Source organism: Trachurus trachurus (assembly GCF_905171665.1).
Source record: "Trachurus trachurus genome assembly, chromosome: 17".
Taxonomy (NCBI): Eukaryota; Metazoa; Chordata; class Actinopteri; order Carangiformes; family Carangidae; genus Trachurus; species Trachurus trachurus.
In genome coordinates, this window is record NC_139900.1 from 12752321 (window position 1) to 12775272 (window position 22952).

Sequence of the window (22952 nt, forward strand, 5' to 3'; positions counted from 1 at the left end):
ACTCTGTGAGGCTGTATGTAGGCACAGTGGTGCTTTGAGCTAAAGTCAATAATGGCAATCTAACCAATACTTTTGAGACGTTCACCCAAAAACCACAAAATGTAAAACCTCATGGTGGAGCGAGGAGTCAGGGGATGATCCTAAGAAGACCAATGAGACTTGCACAATATTTCTTGGTCCAACATTTCAGTCTGGATCGAAGTTGTGCAACGATTGATCAACAGGTTGAGAAAGTTGAGAAGGTTGCAACCAAGCTGCTAACATAAGTAATACATGTGTGTGAGTAAGTTTCAAGGGTCAGTATCTATCAATAATCTCAATCCACAAAATATTCTTTATCGTTTCTTTATCAAGAGAATAAAATAACTTTGTTGTAGTAGAAACAATCAACAGCTTCTTCCTCCAACGCCACTGGAATAAAAGCAATTTCACCCCTGAAGCACATGCGCAGGTGTAAATGAAGAGAGCTTGAATCAGTCCAGACAAATCCAATTTTTGAGCTGCATGTGCTCAAAATGTGAGAGGGGGAAACATGCACTGCTAAAATAAGCAGCCCCTCTGGAACATGAACAAACACGACTGACACAAAAATGTCTTCTTTTTTTTATGTGTGTGTATTGAACACACCATCCAGGAGCCACTTAAACTGAGTGCTCCCCTAAGTGAGTCCTTCATCAGGAGCCCACATCCTCTTTACAGGTACAATTTTCACTTTCTGAATGGGCCCCTTCTGGTGTCAATGCACAGCGGCACAAAGCTGTTTTCAGACACACACCACGTATCTTTGAGGGGGAAAAAAAGAAAAGAAAACTGTTTCATGACTGCTATGAAAATGGTTATTTCTTCTTTTGAGTTTTGGAAATTACCACATACACAGGTAAGGTTTTTGAGCAGGTGTCAAGGGCCTCGTGGTCAAAGACGTGAATGAGGCGTAGCTCATGCGTGACTACATGAGCACAAACGATGACTAAAAAGTGCGCTGTGTGTGTAACGTACGCCCCCGCACACGACATCATTTTTCTCCAATGCCATAATAATTGAGCGCACTATTAGAAGTGGAAATGTATTCAGGAGGGCCATAGCAGACAGCAGTCAGCAGTCAGCAGTCAGAATGCAGCGCGCGGATATTGTTTTCATACATATCCACTGCAAACACAAAAGCATTTGTTCAGTCAATCAGAGTGTAATGTCAAAACAACAGTGTATTCTCTCAAATCAACATACCAAAGGATTTAGGCAGGATATCTGCTTCCAAAACCCTCCTACTGTTACAAAATAACACAAAAGAAATATATACTTCCATGAAGCACTGATTTGAAGAACCATCGGGACAGAGGGGCTTCTTTGTAGTTTTGCAGCTCTTTGGAACAGTTTATGTTTAACGTGCGGGTTTGTGTGTGTGCATGTGTACTTTCCTGTCTGTGTGTGTATGTGTGTGTGTGTTATCGTACTGTTGTCAGGAGTGTGTGCTTGATTGCAGCTAAGACCTGATCAAACAGTGCACATGAAAGAGTCAACACCTCTCTTGGCCTTGGAATAACATGCATGCAAACAAAGGGAAATAAACACACCCATGCACGCACAAGTACACAGTGTGTTTTTCCCGCGATGCACACGGCGGTATTCGGTGTTGATTGCAGCCTGCCTGAACTACGCTGTGTCTGTGTGTGTGTGTCTGTGTGTACTCACATGGCCATTTCAAACTGATCCAGCCACTTCTTCTTCAGCTCTCTGGTCTTGAAAAAGAGTTCAAAGCCTGTGTACCCCTGCTGGTGAGTCACGTAGAACCCGTAGCACCACTGTGAAGGTCAGAGAGAAGACAGTTAGAGCATTTGTATATTATACCATGACTGGATTTATATACTGTAATGCTCATCTCACAGAATATACACTGTCAGTTGCGGGAGGTCAGTTGTTAGCAATGTTACACAGCAATCTGAGCTCTGTCTTTTTCCAGTTTGCAATGTTTTTGTTCTCATTTTCTGTTATAAATCAGCAAAAACCCTGCACAGGTTGTTGTGGTGTATTTGTAGGTTTAAGCATAAACACTGTATGATCCTCTGTATCTGCCGGTTACATAAATAGATGCACTGTTTCAGAAATAACGGAGGATGGCTGCGGAAATAAATGTTATTTGCAGCGTGGATGTAAAAAAAAAAAACTGGAAAGAATGAAATGCCTATCTGAGACGCCTTGGTGTTATTGTTGGATATTTCAAAGGTTTTATAAGTAAAGGGGGATGAGTCGGCAAGTTTATATTCCAGTTTTTTAGTCATAAGTTGAAAATTTACAATGTCAAAGTTGTTGTTAGAGCATTGAAGAGAAGAAATACAGATCCCCACAAGGTTTAATCTGTCCAGTGCAATTGGAAAATGCTGCTCTGTTCCCCATGACACCAAATTCTGGAGGAATATTCATAACTTTATTCACTTTGAAGTAGAAAGTCAGATAATAAAACAAAGATTGATACCACTCTTATGTCTGGAAATTTTTTAACTACAGCCAAACGCTGATTAGCATAGGGGACAGAAAAGCTATTTTTTCTATAATAAAGTTTTTTGTAAGTGACTGGACAGTGTGAGTTTACTCAAATCTCATGCTCCTACGCACCTAAGATTTTTTAGGTGTGCACCAGCCTCCATACCTATTTGTACACAGATTAACAAAAATGTTAATTACTGAGATTCAGTGGTGCTAGCTACATGCATTTTGCTAATTGTTTCATTCCCAGTAGCTAAAACCAGATGCTAACATGTATTAGGCCTATTAGAGAACAGTGACATTTATCCTATCACTTCATTGTCTGCAATAAAATTCGTCTGTCACAACATGTCACTACTGATGATATTAAGCAGTGTTAGCTTTACCTCTAACTAATTGCCACATGAATCATATTTTACTTGTACTGTTTCAGCCCAGTCATGTTGGCTACTTGTGGTAAAGGATGACAAAAAAAAAACTGAACTAAAGAGGGTGTTGTTTGCTTTGTTTACAGACGCCCTACAGTCTCTTTTCTTTATCACAGAGTCCGACATATTGTCAAACATGTGTTGTGTCCTATTAGAGCAGATAGGATAAGAAAGGCAAAGATGATTTCGCCAGTCTTACATCAGATGTGAAGCTATTAATGCTGTCAACAGTCCTCGCCGGCTTTACTGTAGCTCTGGAGTGGTGAGCGGTGCTAAGACTGGCGCCACCGGGGCTGCTCACAGACCAACCACAGTGTGTTGTTAGTTGGCTGTTGGATTTTGTTAACGTAAAAGAGAGCAGGATCTGTGTGTGTGTTTAACCAGAACTCTACCCAAAGACAACTTAAGCTGAGGCAGAGTCTCCTAATCTGCCTCAGAGGAACCAAAGTTCAAATGAAAGTTCAAAAGATCAGCATTTAGCATTATACCAAAACTTCTAAGGTAAAAAAAAAAAAAAAATGCAGGCAAACAGCTCATATAGCTGCCAGATGTCTTATAGCCTATTGATATCTACTGTGTGTAGGGAGTAAAATAAAGTAAACTCTAACTTGTTTTCTCTTCGGCACAACATTCATATTGGCAGCAATCCAAAAAAAGCCATAGTTTTTAGCCACTGGTCACCAGGTAGCTCCACTGCAGCACTTACAGGTTAAACCCCATGCCCATGGACATATTTAAGTGCATTTTTCAATCAATTCCCAAACCTCTCGGCTTTTGCCACCCTAATCCGTTCCAGCTTGTTGTGTCATATCTAATAACAGGAAAAGTGGTAGGGTTTACCCGTCAGTGATTGGCCAGCCCTGCAAAGTCCTGAGTGTTTTAGAGCTCTGCTGAAGTGTTAAATCATTGATGACTGTGTGGGTGCTCAGTGGCACCACATTCACACTCTGAAGTTTCATTTAGAAGAAAATGATATATAGCTATAAGCAGCCTTGGAGGACTGCACACATTCATCACCTGATATTAGCATCTCTGTCCTGCAGTGTGTGTGTGTGTATATGTGTGTGCGTGTGGTGCGGCGGATGCGGACGGCTATGTCTGTGAATATTTGTCTTTTTTTCCCCGTGCTCTATTCTTTCTCCCTCCCTCACTACAAATGAATTCTCATACATGTGTCTGTGTCTCTTTGTGCAGCACATAATGGATGGAGCTTTGTGTTGGAAGGTGGATAGGATAAAAATTAGGGGCAATGACATATCCAGACACATTCAGCAAAACGACACTGTTTATGTCGCTGTTGCATGTTTAGTACAAGATTGTTAATTTAGAAATCGTGTTTGACACAACCATGAATGATGACAAACACACACAGACAAAATACATCCAGACCATGACCGAGCATATACAGTCCCAGTCTCTGCAATTGTCTGACAATGTCCCACACAAACACTTATAAACCCAAACACACATACACATCACGGCCGAACAATAGAGTAAATGAGGATGATAATGGAGTCCCTTTGATAAAAACCACAGAACCATCCCATTCTGGCAAGCTGTCAGTTTCACGTTAGCAATCAGCACCAGAGTGAGAAGACACCATCTGTGAGCATACATCAACAAGACATCAACAAGTCCTCCTCACTACAATACGGCCTGCAAACCTTCCCACAAGGCGAAAAATAGCGTGCAGCATAAACTGTGTGGGGTGACAAAACAGGGCCTCACAGCTTTCTAAATCAGGATCCTTCAGAAGAGGAAAAAAACACAACAGCCCCTGCACCGGCGAATGAGAGGATGTCGTTCTGGGTTACTCTTATGAGGCATCATACATTTATCTTATCTTAGTGATAAAACCTGCAGACGGTTAGAACTTATTAGTATGGACAGGTAATAACGGAGAGATCCAGTATAATGCAGATGTGGCGTGATGTGTAGCTGACTGACCTTCTTGCCCTCTCTATCCGAGGTGGGGTTGTTGGTGATCTTGAAGTAGTTGAGGTCGAGTATGTCCTTCATCTCGTAGTTGTCTCCTCGTCTCTTGCAAACAATGACGGCCACATCAAATAAAAAAATGTGTCTGCACAATAAGAGGTAACAATTTTAGATCATTATGTCATCATTATGACTAATTAAAAGTAGACAGAGCAAGCAAATCATGCATATAAGGTTGTTGGTTGTTTTTTGTTGTAGTTGCTTCTTACTGCAATTCTCTTTAATGATTTCTCTTTAATGACAGTGGAACTGAAGTGGAACAACCTGTCTTGTTTCCTCTTGTCAATGCTGGAGATCATGCGCACCTCTCCATCTCCTTTCGGCCGACCAAACGACATCAGAGGCTGATTCTGAGGGGGAAAAGAAGAAGCCGCATGCAAACAGCGAGGACACATTTTCACACATGGGCATCTTTTACAATGTCAGTGTCTGATGGCGCAGGTGGCATCTATTAGATCTTCTCTGATTTGCCACAGAGGGCCTTTGAACTAAACCTAGATAAAAATAAAAAAATAATAAAAACACTTATTTCAGCAGACACATCTTCCAGATGCTCAGAACATACAGTATTATTCCTCTGCACAATATCATGTAAGTTCTGACACCATCTCTTGTTGTATTTTCTCATCACCAGTGACATTCACTTAAGTCACCAATCTTGTTCAATCAAGGCAAGAGGAAGGTCTTAGTAATCTGACAAGTTCTTAAACGCATTACACCTCTGCTCCTGTAATGCCTTAATTTCCAATCTGTTCTATTAAACTATTTCCTCTTTCACAACCTCATCTCATCCTGTTCCTCTTTCTTGGTCTCACACTTTGTGATGGCATCTCCTGTATTGTGTGCAATGTGCATGCAAACTGTTACAGTTTACATATGCTGGGCTCTGTTCTGCTCTGTATGGCCCTGGGGCAAGATTTACTGTTAACCTACATACTCTGACTAATGTGTCTCTGACAGAAATATTAAAGTTTAATTTGATGTTTTAATTACAGCTATAATTAATTTACTAGGATGCAGTTGCTCTGAATAACATGTTCAACTAATAGGGGCTGCAAGTATGTTTTATTTTCTCCTAATCATGAAAAGAAAACATATATTTGTTTTGTCCAACAGTCTATAAACCTCAATAAAATTTTAGATTTAAAAAAAGCAAAGTAGTAGACAATATTTCAAGCCTGCACAGTAACTAAAATGTAACTTTTGTCTGTGTTAACCCTTTTAGTCTTCAGTGAGGAACAGGTGTCATGTATATTCAATGCAGGTGTCTGGCTTTTTTGGTTTTTACTTCCTTTGTTTTGTTCTCTTTGGCTACTTCCCTCAGACTATTTTAGATTTAAGGGAAGAGTAATTGGGTGAATCCACTCACAACAGCTGACCATCTACAAAAAGAAAACAACACATCTTCCTGCTGTTTTACTCCCTTACAAAGTGTAGGCTACACTAACAGCTGAAGATAGTTGTAGAGAATGGTTTTTGGTTTACCAGGTTTTCGATGGACCTCTGGTACTGGTCGATCTCCCTCAGAGTCTCATTATCTCTCTTCACCTCGTTGACATACTGAGCCAGGTCCTGGGTAACACACACACACACACACACACACACACACACACACACACACACACACACACACACACACACACACACACACACACACACACACAATACACACAGTTTATGGGTTTCGTTTAGTCAAGAAGTAGTGAAAGAAGTCAGAAACCTCAACACATAGTAGGCTATATATTTTGTAAAGCCTAGAAGAAAAATATTGATATTTTGTACATAACTTTTAAGGGAATAGTTCAAATCCTATGGGAAATACAGAATACATGTATTCGCTTTCTTGCTCAGAGACAGATGATAGGATCCATAGCTACCAGTGTCGTTCAGTATGAAGCTGGAACCTGGGGAAGGTTAGCTTAGCATAGCTTAGCATAAACCCTGGAGAACGAGCCAACCTGCTAAAACTAACATGTGTAAGTGTAAAATGATAAGTTAGGATTTTACTTTAGGGACTCCAAAACTTAAAACTTATTGTTTTTTCATGTTAGCTAATAATAATAATAAAATAATAATCATCTCTTGGCATTAAAGAAAATATGCATACAGAGTTTTGTGTGACCAAAAATGCAAACCATTTAAATGTTGGTCTATACAGGGCTGGAAGAGTGAAGGGTGCATTCAGCAATCACTAATGTGATGGAAATTTTACCTTTTATCAGTACACACCAATCCAAAGCAGAGTAGCATGAATGATTTATGACTTTTTCTTTCCATTTGATAAAAAAAAAAAAAGTTGGTAGTTTGTTGTTTGTGGTGTGTTTGGAATTACCCACTAAGTCGTCCTGCTGCTGGTAACAAGCTGAAATCACAGTGATTACAGAACGTTTACCATAAGCACTGCACTTACTTTCATGGCATCAAGAGCGATCTTCAAGTTGCTCTTGTCAGCAGCATCGTGAGTGTGTTTGACTAGCTCCTGTTAGGGGCGAGAGAGAATTGCATGGACGAACACATTTGGCATGAGTAGCTGCTGGATTATTGATTTGATAATGAACATGACTGCAAAGTAACCTGTGTGAGAGACAGTTCCCCCCATGTTGTTTTCAAAGCATGAGAAAAAAACCCCGCTGTCAAACTCTGATTTGACAGCAAAAAAAACAAACATATTTTTAGGTAAAGATTGACAAATATGCTGCAGGTTATCCCTTTGAAATTATATTCTACACTAAAAATTAAAGTAAATAGAAAGAGAGAGACATAAAGGGTGTTTTCTTCCTCTAATTTGTTCGATTTTGTAAGAATACAACATCATTTATCTCTACAGCAACAAGCTACTATCAAATGTAACAAAGTACATTTAGTAAAATACTATTTCGAGGTAGCTGTACTTCCCTTGAGTATTTTCATTTTATGCTCCTTTACACTAGGAGAGGGAGATTGTAGTTTTTTGGGCACTTCATCATTATGTACTTGTTACTACAGATTAAGATTTAAAGTTACAAAACATAATAGAATACAAAGCAGTGTTTTCCAATAAACTACCCAATAAAATAGTTAATAACTAACATCAGCTCCATTTACTCAGAAATTCTTGTTGAATTGTAAAATAAAGCTAAACGGGTACATAAATAGGATTTGACACATAGCAGCATACTGTCATAAGCTGTGCAGCTTTATACAAATACAGTAGTGAGTAAAAGATATTCTGACCACCTGTCAACACCTACACACACGTCTAGTTGATAAATCAACACATGGACGTATATTTTGCACCGAGGATCCAATCTGTTGATGAAATTTGCCTCGGAGTGTCCTGCGGGGAGACTTTGTTTTCGTCACCACCAAAACACCAGTGAAATTGGAAAGGACACAAATAACCTCCTACTGGTCCAGACTGGGTCAAGTCAATGTCAATATAATCACGACAAGCAACTATTTTTCTATGTGACACCGGTCTCACCAGTTTAGCAGGGAATAATATTACATCATCATTTTTCATTTTTTGTCACAGCTTACATTTAAATGTTTGCTTCGTACTAGACAGATGCTGTTTGTTAATACCAGACACTGTTTGCTATGTAACATGTGTGTTCTGTAGTAGAAAATTATTAAGATTTAATCATAATGGCAGTGCTATGTACATTATAGGTGTTTAATGTCAAAGATGGGTGGAATCACTTAAGGCGTGTTTACCCTTCATTACCTTTCTAATAATATTACAGAATGAACAGCTTAACTATTCCTTCATGTGATGAAAGCCGCAGCGCTGCTGTATCCACAGTCTCACTTCATTTCCACTTCGCCACGTCCTCTTCACTTTCTTCCTTTTTTGCTCCATTCCCCTCAAGGGGGAGTGGGTGACAACACTCTGGATCACCACCATTTACCATGCAGGCCTTTACCCTCTACAACAGTTTAAAAGTGCTTTCTAGTCATTGTCCTGATCTGCCCTGCCAGCTATCGTCCGACCTCTGATTCATACTAACCAGGGGAGTGTCACACAGTTGTCAAGAAATGACATTTAAAGATGTTGAAAGGCTTTTTTTTTTTTTTACAGGAGACATAAAGGTGCAAAACACGTCTAAGAGTGATAATCAGATGTCAAACTACTATAACATCTAATTAGGATTTCAATTTTACATCAGTTTTTAAATCAGATGACAAAAAACTCCTGAAATGAATGATCTTCCCTTTAAAAATATTTAAGAAAAAATGTGGAAATACTGCAACTTGAAATGTATTGAGACACACTGACAAGCTGAAATTATCAACTCTAAATGCATGACTTGTCAGTGTCAATGACTTGTCAGAAATGATGCTGTTTTGCAGAGTTGATCTGCTTCGACGGTGTGAAAGGCGGCAAATATGTGGAGAATGTCGCCATCAAGTGGACACTTTTATACCACCTGAGAAATATCCTGAGTCAAAGCAAGAGTTGACAAAGCCTCCCAGTAATCAGTCTCAAAAGAATAAAACCTAGACTCATCAAAGAGAAGTGTAGTAAATTAAAACAGAAATCTAAGTGACATCGCTGCAAGTTTGAACTCCTCCTGCAGCAGGTAATATCTAGGCAATCTGCTGAGGTGTCCCAAAGAGAGGCACAAGAGCCCAGAGTGTTCAATTTGACGCATTAAGTAATAATAAAGTTGAAAAGAATCATCTGATGACTAGCAAACCAACCAGATCTCCTGTCTAAAAACAATCACATCTCATATCTCATCATACCTGAAGAAGAAGATGGTACTTGAGGACTCTCTGCATTGGGACGACCAGCAGGTCCCTCAGTGTAAACTTCCCATTGTTGGCCCTTTTGGAGCACTCCTGTTATTGTTATAAAAAAAAAACATGCATTTGTGTCATTTTCTTTGGTGTTACTGAGATTTTCCAAAAGGTTGGGTCATCCAACGACAACACAATGTGAATGTTCACAGCTCGTGTCCGTTCACATTTTATATCAGGGCCCCCAGTTGTCAAAAACCATGAGTTTTAGAAACTGGCTAAAGTGTGGCCTAGTTTTGTACTGTTTTCTTTTTCTTAAAGCATATGTTTTGCTTCTTTTTTTTGCTTACCATACAGGCTCTAATGCAGCTATTTCTTATTTTCAATTCACCTTATGAAACCTCAATAATTTGTTTCCAGCATAGGCTACCACTGAAACTTTTTGAATTCTCAAGTTTATCAAGGCCGTATCAGTAAAGATACATGATGCAATAAGTAGCATCATAATTTATGTGTATTGCACAATATATACACTAGGTGGCTACTTGAAAACTACATCTGCGTGCAAGTGGGATTATTTGCAGACCAACTTTTTCAGGTGACTAACCTCCAGCTTCAGGCGGACGTCCTCTTTCTCTTTGCAAATGAGGTCTAAAGCAGCGATGGCGATCTCCACTCGACTGCAGTATATCCCGTAAATGAGCAGTCTAGGATTCAGAGGAGAGGTAGTGAGGCCATGACAGCTGATATACACCAAGTGAGTATTCATTGTTCAGTCGTGGATATGGTGCAGTATCATGGTGTAACTCATGCTATGTTGCTCATCATAACAATAGACCGAGTTTGTCTAAACTACGACATGATGTTTGTACAACTGATGAAATAATCGTTCAAGTAAGAAACAATCAAATACAACGTGTAAATTATGAAGTACTTTTCCCATGAATTGTATACACAACTGAGGCAGAGCTGTCTATAAAATGCGCCTGAGTCTTTTTCACACAGACAGCAACAAGCTCGACATATCATTCAAATGTAGCCTGGGCTCAGAGCAGCTGCACAGTTAAAATGTCTAATGCAGAAGAAAAATACATGTCTGCCAGAGTATAGATAGAGAATATTTCACAGTTTCTCTGCAGCATATCAATAGCGAATTGTAAGGGAAAGTACAGTGGTCTGGTGATCCTAAAATGAAACCTTCTGAGAAATAACTGCCTCTATGACTTACACACACGAACACACCGCATGGTTCTCAACTAAGAGAGAAACCGGACAGCAATTAAAAACGAATGTTGTCTATGAATACCTCTCCTTGTAGGTGATGAAAATCTGGTAGAGATTTAAGGCATTTTTGTTCAGGATGGAGTCCTGCACATCAACCATCAGGGTCTTGTGAACTTTAACCAGGTCCTGGGTTGAAGAGAGAAACCATCAGTGTCTAGACAGGAACATTTCATACTCATGCCATGTGACAAAAAGGAAAAAGTTTGGGGACTTACTGGGATGTTGATAAAAACTTTGTCAATTTCAGCGGCAGACAAGAACTTCTTCAGAGGATTCAGAAAATACTGGAGAAAGAGACAATTGAAACCCCCGGATAAGTCATCTGATATCTTTTCCCAAATATGTATAGTCAGTGAAATAACTGCAACAGCTTTTGTGCACTCAGATTGAAACCAATAAGACACATCATGCCAAATGTCAGATATAGATCACTGATAACTGTGAATTTCCCCCAAATGCCCCTAAAAACAAACACAGATGTGTGCTAAAGACATGCTGCTAAAATCATAATAACATAAAAAGAATAAATTGCTTATAGGTGAGATTAAGACAGAAACTCATCATTAACCATTTAACAATATGTGCTCTCAGTGCAGAGGAGACTATTAGAGGTGGTTCGATACCTTCTCGATGGACTCCAGAGTCTCCGTGTATTTCTCCTCCGTCTGTTTGATCTCTGTGAGGCAGCAGCTCCGCACATCCACCTCTGCCTGCTTCTGGAGAGACACACAACTTAGAAAAGTCTCTTCATGTATCAATGTTTGATGGAGATCAATGTGATTGGCTTTTTTTTATGTTTACCTGTGTAACAAGAAAGAAGGGTGAAGTAATTTGAGATTACATTACAAAAGGATGAATCCCTTCCTTCTTCAAAAAAAAAAAAACTATTGCACTTGTGTGTAAAAACAAAAAATGAAATTATGATTGAGCTGAAAATATTTTATTAACTTTAAATAAGATAACCATTCATGGTATATTTGAGGAGTATCACACTATTTTTGTATCAGTTTTTTTTATTCAGCCAACATAAGAGGCCAAATTTTCAGTGATTTGATCTCAGTTAATGACTGGTTTCTGCACAAACAATGATTTTTAATGCAGAACTTTTCCTTGTGAATGTTGTGGTGGCAATGCTTAAAAACGCCCTGATGGTGAGTTAAAGAACCAGACTAGTTTATATACATTTAACCGCGAAATTTTACAAATTACTGTACGTGATATTCGAACAATATTGCCCCCATCCCCCGTCCCCCTTCTGAAGTTGAAATATTAAATGTGTTTGCGTGTGTGTGTGTGTGTACGGCTGACTCATAGTGGTACCAGTGGGGGATGTTGCTCAGTCCTCATGAGATCTTCATAGATCTCTCCCCCTGCGTAGTCCTCTTCCAGCCCGTAGACCGCTGCGTACAAGTCGTCCTCATCCTCCAGGACATTCTCACTAAACACAGACACACACACATATTAACATATTATACAAACCCCCACTGCACCAACATAGTAACTTTCATAATGTCTTCTGCAAGGATGTGAGACTTTGAGGGATCATGACCATTTCCTGAAGACCATTCTGCCGTGTCTGTGTTTGTCTTTTGCTGACAGCTGCAACAGTGTCACTGGTGTTGTTTTCAACCCATGGTTGTGTTTCAAGAAAATTGCTAAAAAGTTGCTGAATTCCCATAATGTGCTGATTACCAGTCAGAAATTACTTCTTACAAAGTGTGAGTGATAAGATAACATTACTTTAACAATAACAGCAGCCAGGTTGAGACTGTTTCTCTGTCCAGCACCTAGAAGTTAGTGTTTTATTGGGATATGCACACTGTCTTTACATTTAATTATAAAAAAAAATAAGCAACACACTGTCTGTATATTCTATATGTGACTACAAACTTTTGTATATCATATATTACATTATATTGCCGCTGCACCTTCTGTCACACTCATTAACTTGTCATCAATCAATAACCATTGCATTTATTAGCAAATGAAAAACTGAGAGGGAGCAGGCACAATTCAAAGAACTCAGGATCTGAGACTGCGGTGACATGGAAATAATACAAATATTGCGTTTGTTCTATACATATTTTATTACCCATATCCCTCTTAACTATCAATCAAGCTGTCAGCAGCACCCATCCAGAACCTTGATGTGGGTGGCGCGCAAGCACTCAGCAAAAACCTGCAGAATTACTCATTCATTTCCTCTGACAGTAACAGAGAAACGGAGCCAAGCCTTTTACCAAAACATGTGGGTGTCCGGACCCCTGGAGAGCATGGATGATGAGCAGAGCTGGTTCTGCTACTGAGCAAAATAATCATGTTCTATCAACACCAGTAATGGGCCCACAGAGAGAAGCTTCATACATACTCAATCAAGTCCTCCAGATTATTGCAAATGTCCTCGTCTTTTAGGCTCTCCTCGGTTGGAAACGGCCTGGAAACGACAGCAAAGCAGTGTGAGGTTCAACAGAAAAATCGCAGAGAATAAGCTATTGATGAGTGATTTACAGTAGGGCAGGACAACTTTTGATGTATTAAAATCCAAAAGTGCAGAAAACAGAAAAGCTATTGTAAATTTCACTACTGCAGGAGGTCTAATAAAGCACTTTCATATCTCTTATCTTATAAATTTCCCATGGGAGCTATATGTATCTATCTATCTAAAAGACATGAATAAATTACAGGTGTGTTATATAGTGAAAAGACCTAACATTCACGTTTATTCATTTATTTATTTCTGTACTGTCTTGCATCTATATTGTGCGGCATTGTATATCTTTGTCACGCCGTTTTAAAAAACTCAAATAAAACACATAAGTGAAAAAAAAAATTGCTTTTCATTTCTGGTAATGAAGTACGATTCCTAGTAAACTGGAATCTGTGTGGTAAAGTGTGGCTGAAGTGTCGGTAAGTGGGGGAGGGAGGGTGGGAGGGCGAGGTAGGTGAAGAAGGGGTGTAGTCCTTCGACAAACTGACACTAAATGCCTACTGATGTCCACTGTGCATTTTTCACATTCTGTGACTTACTTGATTCCTGTTTGCTGTGCAATGGTTGTGTACGAGAGCTTGGATAGCGTGTCCATAACCTGGAGAAACAAATGTGTGTGAATACATTGCTTGTGAATAGCTCAGAAACTCTGAAGAGACACGGAGGAGACAGTGTGCTAGAAAAATAAACTTGCTGTGCTAATGCTAAAGTTACTACAATTCAGTCAAAATTCCAGCTGCAGATGTTTCTCAAAACCAAACAAAAACTACTGCAAAAACGGTAAATATCTTGAAAAACACATTCAAACCATATTTACCACCTAGTAACACCTTTATGAACACAGAGCAACCGACTAGGGGAACACAGGGGTCGGGGAACACCCGCTGTTGCGCTGTTGCCGGTCGATGGACTCTCTCTATCTATCTGGCCTATCTAGCCTCTACCTGGTCTTTTTATTCCTTTATTCATTGCTTAAACGAACCAATGGGACAATTCCACTTCTCACTTAAAGTCACAACTCAACTTCTCACTCAAAACATTCATAACACCTTAGCAATTTTAGCATATATTTGCTACTTGCCTAATACACACCCCAGAGCCCCCACTGTTAGCAACACAGCAGCTCCAAGCAAGCTAAGGACTTATGTTGTGGCTTTCTTATGACAAAAAAGTCATTTAAAATGCCAAGCAGTAGCTGTGTACCAAAAAGCTAGCAGCAGCAGCAGATTCATTAAACACCCACAGCCAGAAAAACCATTAAAAATACATCAAGTTGCACCAAACAAGTTTTGCATCATAATCGCTGTGTAGCCGATAATGCATTCGTGAGCACATCTCTGTGTTAATCACCTCATTTATAACATCTTTCCTCTCTGATCGTGATTTAGGGAAAGAAAGAATCTGCTTGTTATTGTAGGGTGTGTACAACACTGTTGTATTTTTTTCTTTTTACAATGTTTTCGAGACCTAAAAAAGACAAACAAGACATTTGGAGGAATTATTGTGTTTGGTGTTGACATGAGATTATAAGGTTAAACTTTTTAAATAGCTTAATTACTATGTTGTCCTTTGCAAAGTGATGGATGTGAACATTTGATTTAGCCTGTAACATGGAGTAAAAACTTTTTTTTTTTTCTTCTTTTTTTTTTACGGTGCTCTTGGGTATTCAAAATACACTTTGTAAGTAGGCCACACTAACCACGTCAGTTGGACTTTAACTCATGCTGTGGGTTTGTCTCTCAAGTCACATGTGGTTTAAACTGAGACTCAGCGCATCAGACAAGTCAGGTGTGAGAACAACTTCTCTTCAAGGCAGCCTAAAAGGATATGCATTTGATAACAAAAAGTCAACAAATGCCTGATTTTCCCAACTTATTTGACGAACTGAACTTCTACCTTTTCCTCTCTGCTTTTGCACTCGACCTGTTTGAAAAGAGAAATCAGTCCTGTACAACACAGTGGCCACATTAACACTTTAGCGTTACATCACTTGTGATTGGGTATGGTGTGTGCAGCAGAATTAAATTTACACTATTGGTAAGTAAGCTTGCAAAAGAATACCACAGAAATCAAATCATTTGTGTGACTTTTTTCAAACAAGGGAAGTTTAATTTTAAGATTACCTTCATTCATCCCACATGTGACTTTTAGGGGCCAGAGTGTTTTTTTAAGTGTCTGGTCATGCACAACACAACGAATATCAGGACCACAGATGTGTAACACCAGAAATATGTAATCACCAGTCATTATAGTTTGAATTTCCTTTTTGTTTCAGGAAATTCAGACTTCCAAAAATAACATGTGAAAATGCAGAGGCCTTGTACAGTTTTAAAGCTGGTCTCTCACACTACAAACAGAGTTCTTACACACCACAAGACACCTGGCCTCAGCCAAAGCCACCATACTCATTCGCACAGGAAGAGGAGATAAATGCATGCACAAGCTAACCCTATCTACTGTTTTTATCAACCATGCCTGTAAAATCCAAATACCACTTTGCAGCGTGATGAGAAACTTCTTCACATCAGCAATAATTATTTAAAGTAAGTTCATATGCAGATTCTATGTGCTTTGCTTGTAATGACATGAAACACATAGTCCTAATGCAAAAATTATGCAAAAAGCAAATACAAATACTTTTTAGTGAGCTGAGGACATTGAATGCCCACCATCGGCCAGTTGATTAGATTCATCGTTTTCCATGGCTTCGATCTTGTATCTAAGTGGATGACAGTTCTCTCCGAAGATATGAATGTTCATCAAATGTTCAGATCTGTTTGTCAGACTTAATCTCACTTTTCTCACCCAGAAGGCCCCCACCACTGCACCAACATAGAAACGTACATGTCTTCTGCAAAGGTGTGAGAGTTTGAGGGCTCATGACCATTTCCTAAAGACCATCCTGTCGTGTCTGTGTTTGTCTGTTGCTAACAGCTGCAATCGTGCGGCTGCCGCGCTGGTGTAGAGTCAGTTTCAAGAAAATGAATGTGAAAGAAAACCCTGTTTTGTTTGTTTGTTTTTGGGGGGATTAGAGCATTATGGATCAAGAGGGGGGGGAAAAAATCATCAGTGTAAATTTAATTGTGCCAAACTACCCAAAACCATCTCTGTACTTCTGACCATAATGAAATGTCTCCACCACATTTGGCCAACACGCAAACTTACAAAGCGAAAACAATACCAGCCCCAGTGTTTTAGTTGGTAATTATTGCCTTGTGGTTGCAACTAGTCCCGTTGCTGTACTCTGTGTAAAACACTGTATGAAGCAGTCTGAGCATCTAAAGGAATCTGGGTGTATTTTGTCACGATCAGCAAAAAAAAAAAAAAAGTTTTGTGAGGTCACCTTGACCTTTAACCTTTGACCATCATAGTAATCAGTCCAAGTGCCAGATTTAACAATACATTCCTGATGTATTGCTCTGAGCCAGGCTAGTTGTTTTCAATCCTTATGCTAAGCTAGGCTTATCTGACTGCAGCTTCATACTTAATGTACACACTGCACATGAGGCATCAGTCCTCTCAACAAGACAGAGAGGCACATTAGACATCCCTTCAAAGTAAAACGCCCTTCTCTGTTTGCTTGAATTACAAAAGCAAACATTTTACAGTCAAGAAGTTGATATTATTTTAAGTTAAGGGAATAGAAAACACACTTGTATCCTCTCTTAGTCATCTCAGACCTCCTGCATGCAGTCAGCATGGCTGCCCGGGGTGAAGCCTGTAGTAACCCAGCACAGGAATGTAGGTTAGAGAGCTCTCATTAGATATGCAGTGGACTAATGCTCTACGGGTTGAACTGGCACAACTCAACTCAAGTGGATTAGACTGGCTGAGATTTGAGATGTTCTCTTTTGGATGTTTTCCGGAAAATAAGGAAGAGATTGAGCATTTCTCCTTCAGATGAACAACCCTTCCTGGAGATCTTCCAGCCCAGTCGCTAAACCTGCAGACACCCATATTTATACCTACTGATGAAGGAAAAAAAAAAAAGAAAAAAGAAATGATGCACTGCAATCTTCCCCCTCCGGAAGCTTGTTTGTTGGATGGACAACTCTTGAACATGGCTGAGATTATGCAGCCTGGCTTGGATGTAGTGTACATATTTGCAGGCAGCACCTCCCCTGTGGGATTACCAGCAGCCAGATTAACTGGAAGCTTCTTTAGAACATAACACACTGAACTAAAAGAAAAGAGCGTCTGTGTGGGAAGCTGCACGCAAAGCTCAATATGCATTTCCTTATAGCTCCCCGACACATGTGACCACTCTCTTTTTCTCTGCAGGAAAGTTAATCATCATGCTATACCTTGCTAAAAGTTTGTTTTAAATGTTTGTACACTTCTTTAATTCAGAATTTGCTTTGGTATAAAAATCTCAGACCACATGAGATCCTGCATTAAAAAATTTACAAAAAAGGATAGTAATTACGTAGGGTAAGTAATAGTACACTCACATTAAACTGGCACAGGCTTAATCTTCTGTATTTTCAATATCATTAATTATAAAATAAATATATTAATTTCAGATCAATTCTAAAAAAAAGAAGAAAAAACTCCGATAGCTAGAAATGAATTATAACACATTTTCTATAAATAAACTGGCAAGTAAATGCTTCAAGGCAAAGTTAAAATGCACTGAGCTAAGAAAATGTATGAGTGGGGAATAAGGCTGTTCAGAGAGAGTGCGCTCACTTCGGCAGAGTTAAATCAGGCTCGGAGGAGGAGTGCACTACAAACCCACTGACCTGGTAACTCTGTGGTGCTGCCACAATAACACTGCAATAAAAATGGGAAGTCGACCGATCCCTTCAGACACACACCAGAAAAATGCATGGTGAATAAACATTGGATGCCGTGCCCCCGTCAAAGAGAAACACACCATACTTCTAAATTGCTCTATATCAAATTGTAATCTGCATGTATGACTGGATTATATGAAGGTCAGGTAAACTGTTTTTTCTATATTTTTCTACAATGTTCACATTCATTGCTGCCAACTCTGGTACATGCAGTGATGACTTTGTTTTAACTAGTTGTCTTTGGTTTTTACAGTTTGCAAGAACCTTCAATACGAGTACTGTCACCTTAGATTGCACCACTCAAATCTTCTGTTCATGTGAATCTTAAAATTATAATAATCCCCAAATATTTTGTTACATTATTTATTTATTTATTTGTCAGCACTAAATAACTGCAACTGTGAATCAAGACTTAGAAAAACTAATGTTTTTGTTTCCAAGCAATGAAGAACTACAGCTCTAAAGTTGTTTCTGTCACACTTTCTCGATATATGATGATCTGTTGTTCCTGACTTTGAGAAAATCTGTAAACTAAATTATTCACTCATTATCACTTGTATGTGTCATAGACATGCAGTAGAATTAAACAGGCTGTGTTCACACAACTTGATTTCCCTGTGCAGCAGCTTGTGAAGGTGCTAAACCCCTAAAGCTCACAGACTTTCATGAATCACTGAGACTAATGAAGAAGGTTGGTAAAAGGGGGAAAAAAGAGCAGCGGAGAACAGAAGAAAATTAAACCACATGATCACCGTACGCGAAAACGCAAAACACAGGATTGTGTTTTTGCGTAGCGTAAGAACAGCTTTACTGTACAGTGGATGTGGCTTGTTACCTTTCCAAAGTCTCGCACATCAAAGAGATCAAAGGCCTCGAATAGGTCGCTTTTCTTTATCCCGAACACATCACAGCAAGACGTCAGGAAGGTGCGGATGTTCTTCAAGCACAGGAACTGCACAGAGAAACAAATGGCATCAGTTTAGCATTGTTTTTCTCCATAAAGCACCCAAAGTCATTTGTGCCTTATTTTATTGTCTAGAATAATGTTGGTTTATTTACCAATTACCCAAAATCACGCTGACACAAAATAACACACTTCACTGCTTTGTAGCCATGCAGAGAATTATGGCAGTTTTTCTTTTTGTTGCATTGTTTGAACAGGTATAATATTTAGAGGAAGAGAAATTACTGAAAATACTTTTTTTTTTAAACCAAAAAAAAAAAAAAGATTTTCTTTTTCAACTTCATGTTCAGTGTACTAACGGAAGAGCCACTGTGATATGGGGACATTTCTTTCTCAGTGTTTTGTTGTTTATGCTTTGAGCACCATAGCTTCATTCACTTCTGTTGTACTGAAAGAGTATCCGAGTATTAAAAAAAATGAAAATATATTATTATGTCATTTAAAGTAGAGGAACAATCCATCCACTCCATTCTGTTTTTAATAATAATCGCCAGTTCCAGTAATATTATAACTAGCTCTGGGTAAACTGAAAGTGAAAAGTGAAAGCTTCACGGTGTGAAATGAAACCACGAACCATGTGCTCTTTTGGTGTCACTTCCTATTAGGATTGTTGTCTCAGTGGGAAGAGTGCACTTGAACAACTTTCATACTGTGCGGACAATATGATTATGGTTGTGTTATGGTTTACGGTTGGGCCCTGAGTCAACCTTGGGCCACTTCCACTAAAATATCTGTCATAGATCCCTGAAATAAAAAAAATAAATATCCAAGTGTTCAAACAATAACCAAACGCACTGACCATGATTTTACTTTTCCAACAGATTATTATATTAAGTGATGACTAAACTAGAGGCTGAATATGTGGCAATGTTCAGTATAAAAGAGCTAACAAGATTCTTGAGAACAGATAGGCCCCGCTTTATCAGCTCATCATGGAGGCGCCTGTAATCACTCCACCGCCCCCTGGGGCCCTGTTTGTCTGCGGAGGAAGTGCACAAGCATGATGGCTCTGAACCACTGCATGCCAGCCTCTTTCCCCTCAATGCAGTCACAGCACATTCATTTTAACATGATGTGTGTTAGGGATTATTTATTATCTTGTTTATTCACATATATACTTTTGTTTTGCAGCCTCTCTTGAAAGATTTTCTCTGGATGTTTTGTTATGTGTGCCAAGGCCAAACATACAGTAGCCCTACGATAAAAATAGTTCTTTCGGGCACATTTTCATCACAGTACACTGCACCCGTGCCCTGCACTCCATTACCTTCATGCCCTTGTTTCCACTTCCAAGATCGTAGGTCAGCAGGGCACAATGAAAGGGCCATTTAAAAATCTGGCACACATGTTCCTCTCAACTATGCTCAGATGGCCTACAGCTGCAGGCAGTGGCTATCCATTCTTATGCCCTGTGCTTGCTTTCACTGTCTGTCAAGAAGATAAAAGACAAGTGGACGTGCACTGACAGAGCACATATACAGGCCACTGAAATTTATAAGATAGAGTGCCACCAAATGCCCGGCTGGGAAATTGATGTTTATTTATCACTGCAGCAAAAGATTTTTGATGGCAGAACTAATCTTTTTCGGCCTGATGTCTTCATTTATTTATGGCAGAGTGCGGACAGTAAAATGAAATCATTTTTGACAGCGACTACAAAAATGTTTAATCTCGTCTCTCAGAATCAAACCATGTGGAATCCACTAACAGATTATTACACCTACTACAGTTCAAACTCTTCTGTGTTGGCACTCTCTGCATCATTTTAACCTCAGATTAAAATGCCAAAGCTGTGCCCTTTTTGGAATTTAACATTTCCTGAACTGTGACATGATTGTCTAATGCACTGTATTTTTAAGAAGGCCTGATAAAGATCTAATCATCTGCAATTTGCTTGAATGAAGTGAGCACAAGCAGTGCACAGGAAGTCTTGATAGTGACATATTATAAAAAGGCGTGAGAATCTGAATCTGAGTATTTTGATAACCACACCACAGTACGCTGAAATGTGGAGATACACGTTATCAAAAGAAAGGTGCTTTTCACAACCTTACTATATTTCTACTCCATTGCATGTTATTGGAGTCTAATTTAATTCAGTTTTGTAGCAGAAAATATATTTCTTGGAGTCTAATTTAATTCAGTTTTGTAGTAGAAAATACATTTCTTGAATAAAAAAATGTGTATTTAGTGTGTATAGAGCTCACAGCGTCTCCTAAAGGTTAACTACACATGTTGTAAGCCTTTAACTTCAGCAGACTACAAGCTGCTGCACAAAGAGTCAGAGTTCCTTGACTAATGGGTGGATCAAAGCCAGGATTTTATCAGACCTCTCCAGTGGCAGCAGGAGGAACGATGAGTAAAGAGAGCTCAGTCAGTCTTGGTCCATTCATTTCATGTTTCATAGGCTGAGGGGGTGTTGAGCACTCCCTCACTGGTTTAAGAGTGTAGCGATGCAAAAGCAGGGCACAACAAGTCTGTTAGAGTTAACTGTTGTATTCAGAAGGAAGAAGAGAGTGAGTAAGGACAGGTCCACATTAGATAATCCCCACTGTGAGTCTGACAGAGGTCACTTTGTGGCCTTAATGTTTACAGTGACACTTATCAGTTTGAAAGATTGCCAAAGAAAAGAGGATGGCTTTCATGGCGGTTTACTGCTTTGCTTTGAAATCATGGAGTAACCTAAGAGCAACAAAAATGTCTGTGTATTAAACCTTTCAGAACTTTAGAATAAACCTTCTGTTCTTCTCAGATTATTGTTGTTCCTTGCACGTGCTGTGACAGAAAACTTTACAATAGGCTGCACTAACATGATGGCTTCTGTGTTTGAAGACCTATTTTTGGACCTGACATTTTCCTTAAGTAGCTATATTAAATTTATAAAGCAACTTCAAACTTGTTGCTTTAACTCATGCATGTAGTGCAACATAAATTGCAGTCTCAGCTCATAAGCATCAGTAGAAGTGATTTGTTTTAAATTTAATCCCACCAGTTTAACTCTGGAGCGTCTGTTTGTGAAAAGCTTCGCTCGCAGCAACGGACGTCGCCCACTGGGACAGCAGCACTTCTCCGGCCCTACAAGTTAGTTAATAAGACGCATGTACCTGTGACATCTGTGGCCTGAGGTTAATCTCCTTCAGGTTGATGGTGTGAGGTCTCAGGTTGTTCAGCAGCTGGCACAGCAGCACCCCGTCCCGCAGGGTTTGCGCCAAGTCGAACACCTGCGCCGTGTCCGCAGTCACCCGGTGGTTGGCCGGCAGCACGTTGCAGCTGATCAGCCACATCGCACATTGCCTCCAGTACTCCATGTTGAGGGAGATAGGTGAAAATTAAAAAAAACAAACCCAGAAGATCAGTCCCCAGATGTGAAAACTCTGTCCCTTATTTTAAAGCCGTGGTGCACAGCATGGTTCAAGCTGCGCTCGGCGCTGGACGCTCGTCTCTCCACACTCCAGCATCGCCTCTGGAGGACGCACAGAGCCGCTGCAGCTTTATGAGCGCTGCACGCTGAAAGCCCCTCTGTGCTCGTCAACTTCCCCTTCCTCCTTCAGAAAGGTTTTAGAGGTGGTCGCTCATGATTCGTTTAAAATCTGTATTTCCGCCTATGGTTTCCCCAGAAACTAGTTTAAATGCATCTGCAAGGGGGGAAAAAACGCCCAGCAAAATACACAAGAAAAAGCTAAGAAAAAACCTAAGAGTTAGATCCTGAGGATGCAACTGTGGTTAACAGGTGTTTCCCATGTCCACCACTATTTATATAGGCTAGGCTAATATGTTAACATGATTTTAAGTTA

At 39.5% G+C, this 22952-nt stretch overlaps 1 protein-coding gene across 2 annotated transcripts in view; it reads right to left on the reverse strand.

Moving 5' to 3' along the window:
• LOC311000692 (guanine nucleotide exchange factor VAV3-like) overlaps positions 1 to 22549 on the reverse strand; it is a 45470-nt gene extending 22921 nt beyond the window's left edge. Inside the window, exons 1-15 of one of the 2 annotated variants that reach the window (XM_083991464.1) lie at positions 22263 to 22549; positions 19030 to 19146; positions 13938 to 13996; positions 13279 to 13344; positions 12231 to 12348; positions 11534 to 11623; positions 11126 to 11194; positions 10933 to 11036; positions 10234 to 10333; positions 9633 to 9728; positions 7315 to 7383; positions 6390 to 6476; positions 5169 to 5254; positions 4857 to 4989; positions 1690 to 1799 (exon numbers count right to left, since the gene is read on the reverse strand). In XM_083991464.1, coding sequence (XP_083847590.1) covers positions 1690 to 1799; positions 4857 to 4989; positions 5169 to 5254; positions 6390 to 6476; positions 7315 to 7383; positions 9633 to 9728; positions 10234 to 10333; positions 10933 to 11036; positions 11126 to 11194; positions 11534 to 11623; positions 12231 to 12348; positions 13279 to 13344; positions 13938 to 13996; positions 19030 to 19146; positions 22263 to 22466 — 1508 coding nt within the window. In that variant the 5' untranslated portion in view covers positions 22467 to 22549. Of the gene's footprint in view, positions 1 to 1689; positions 1800 to 4856; positions 4990 to 5168; positions 5255 to 6389; positions 6477 to 7314; positions 7384 to 9632; positions 9729 to 10233; positions 10334 to 10932; positions 11037 to 11125; positions 11195 to 11533; positions 11627 to 12230; positions 12349 to 13278; positions 13345 to 13937; positions 13997 to 19029; positions 19147 to 22262 lie in introns of both variants that reach the window. The other variant, XM_083991463.1, reaches the window with a different exon arrangement.
• Positions 22550 to 22952: the final 403 nt, after the last annotated feature.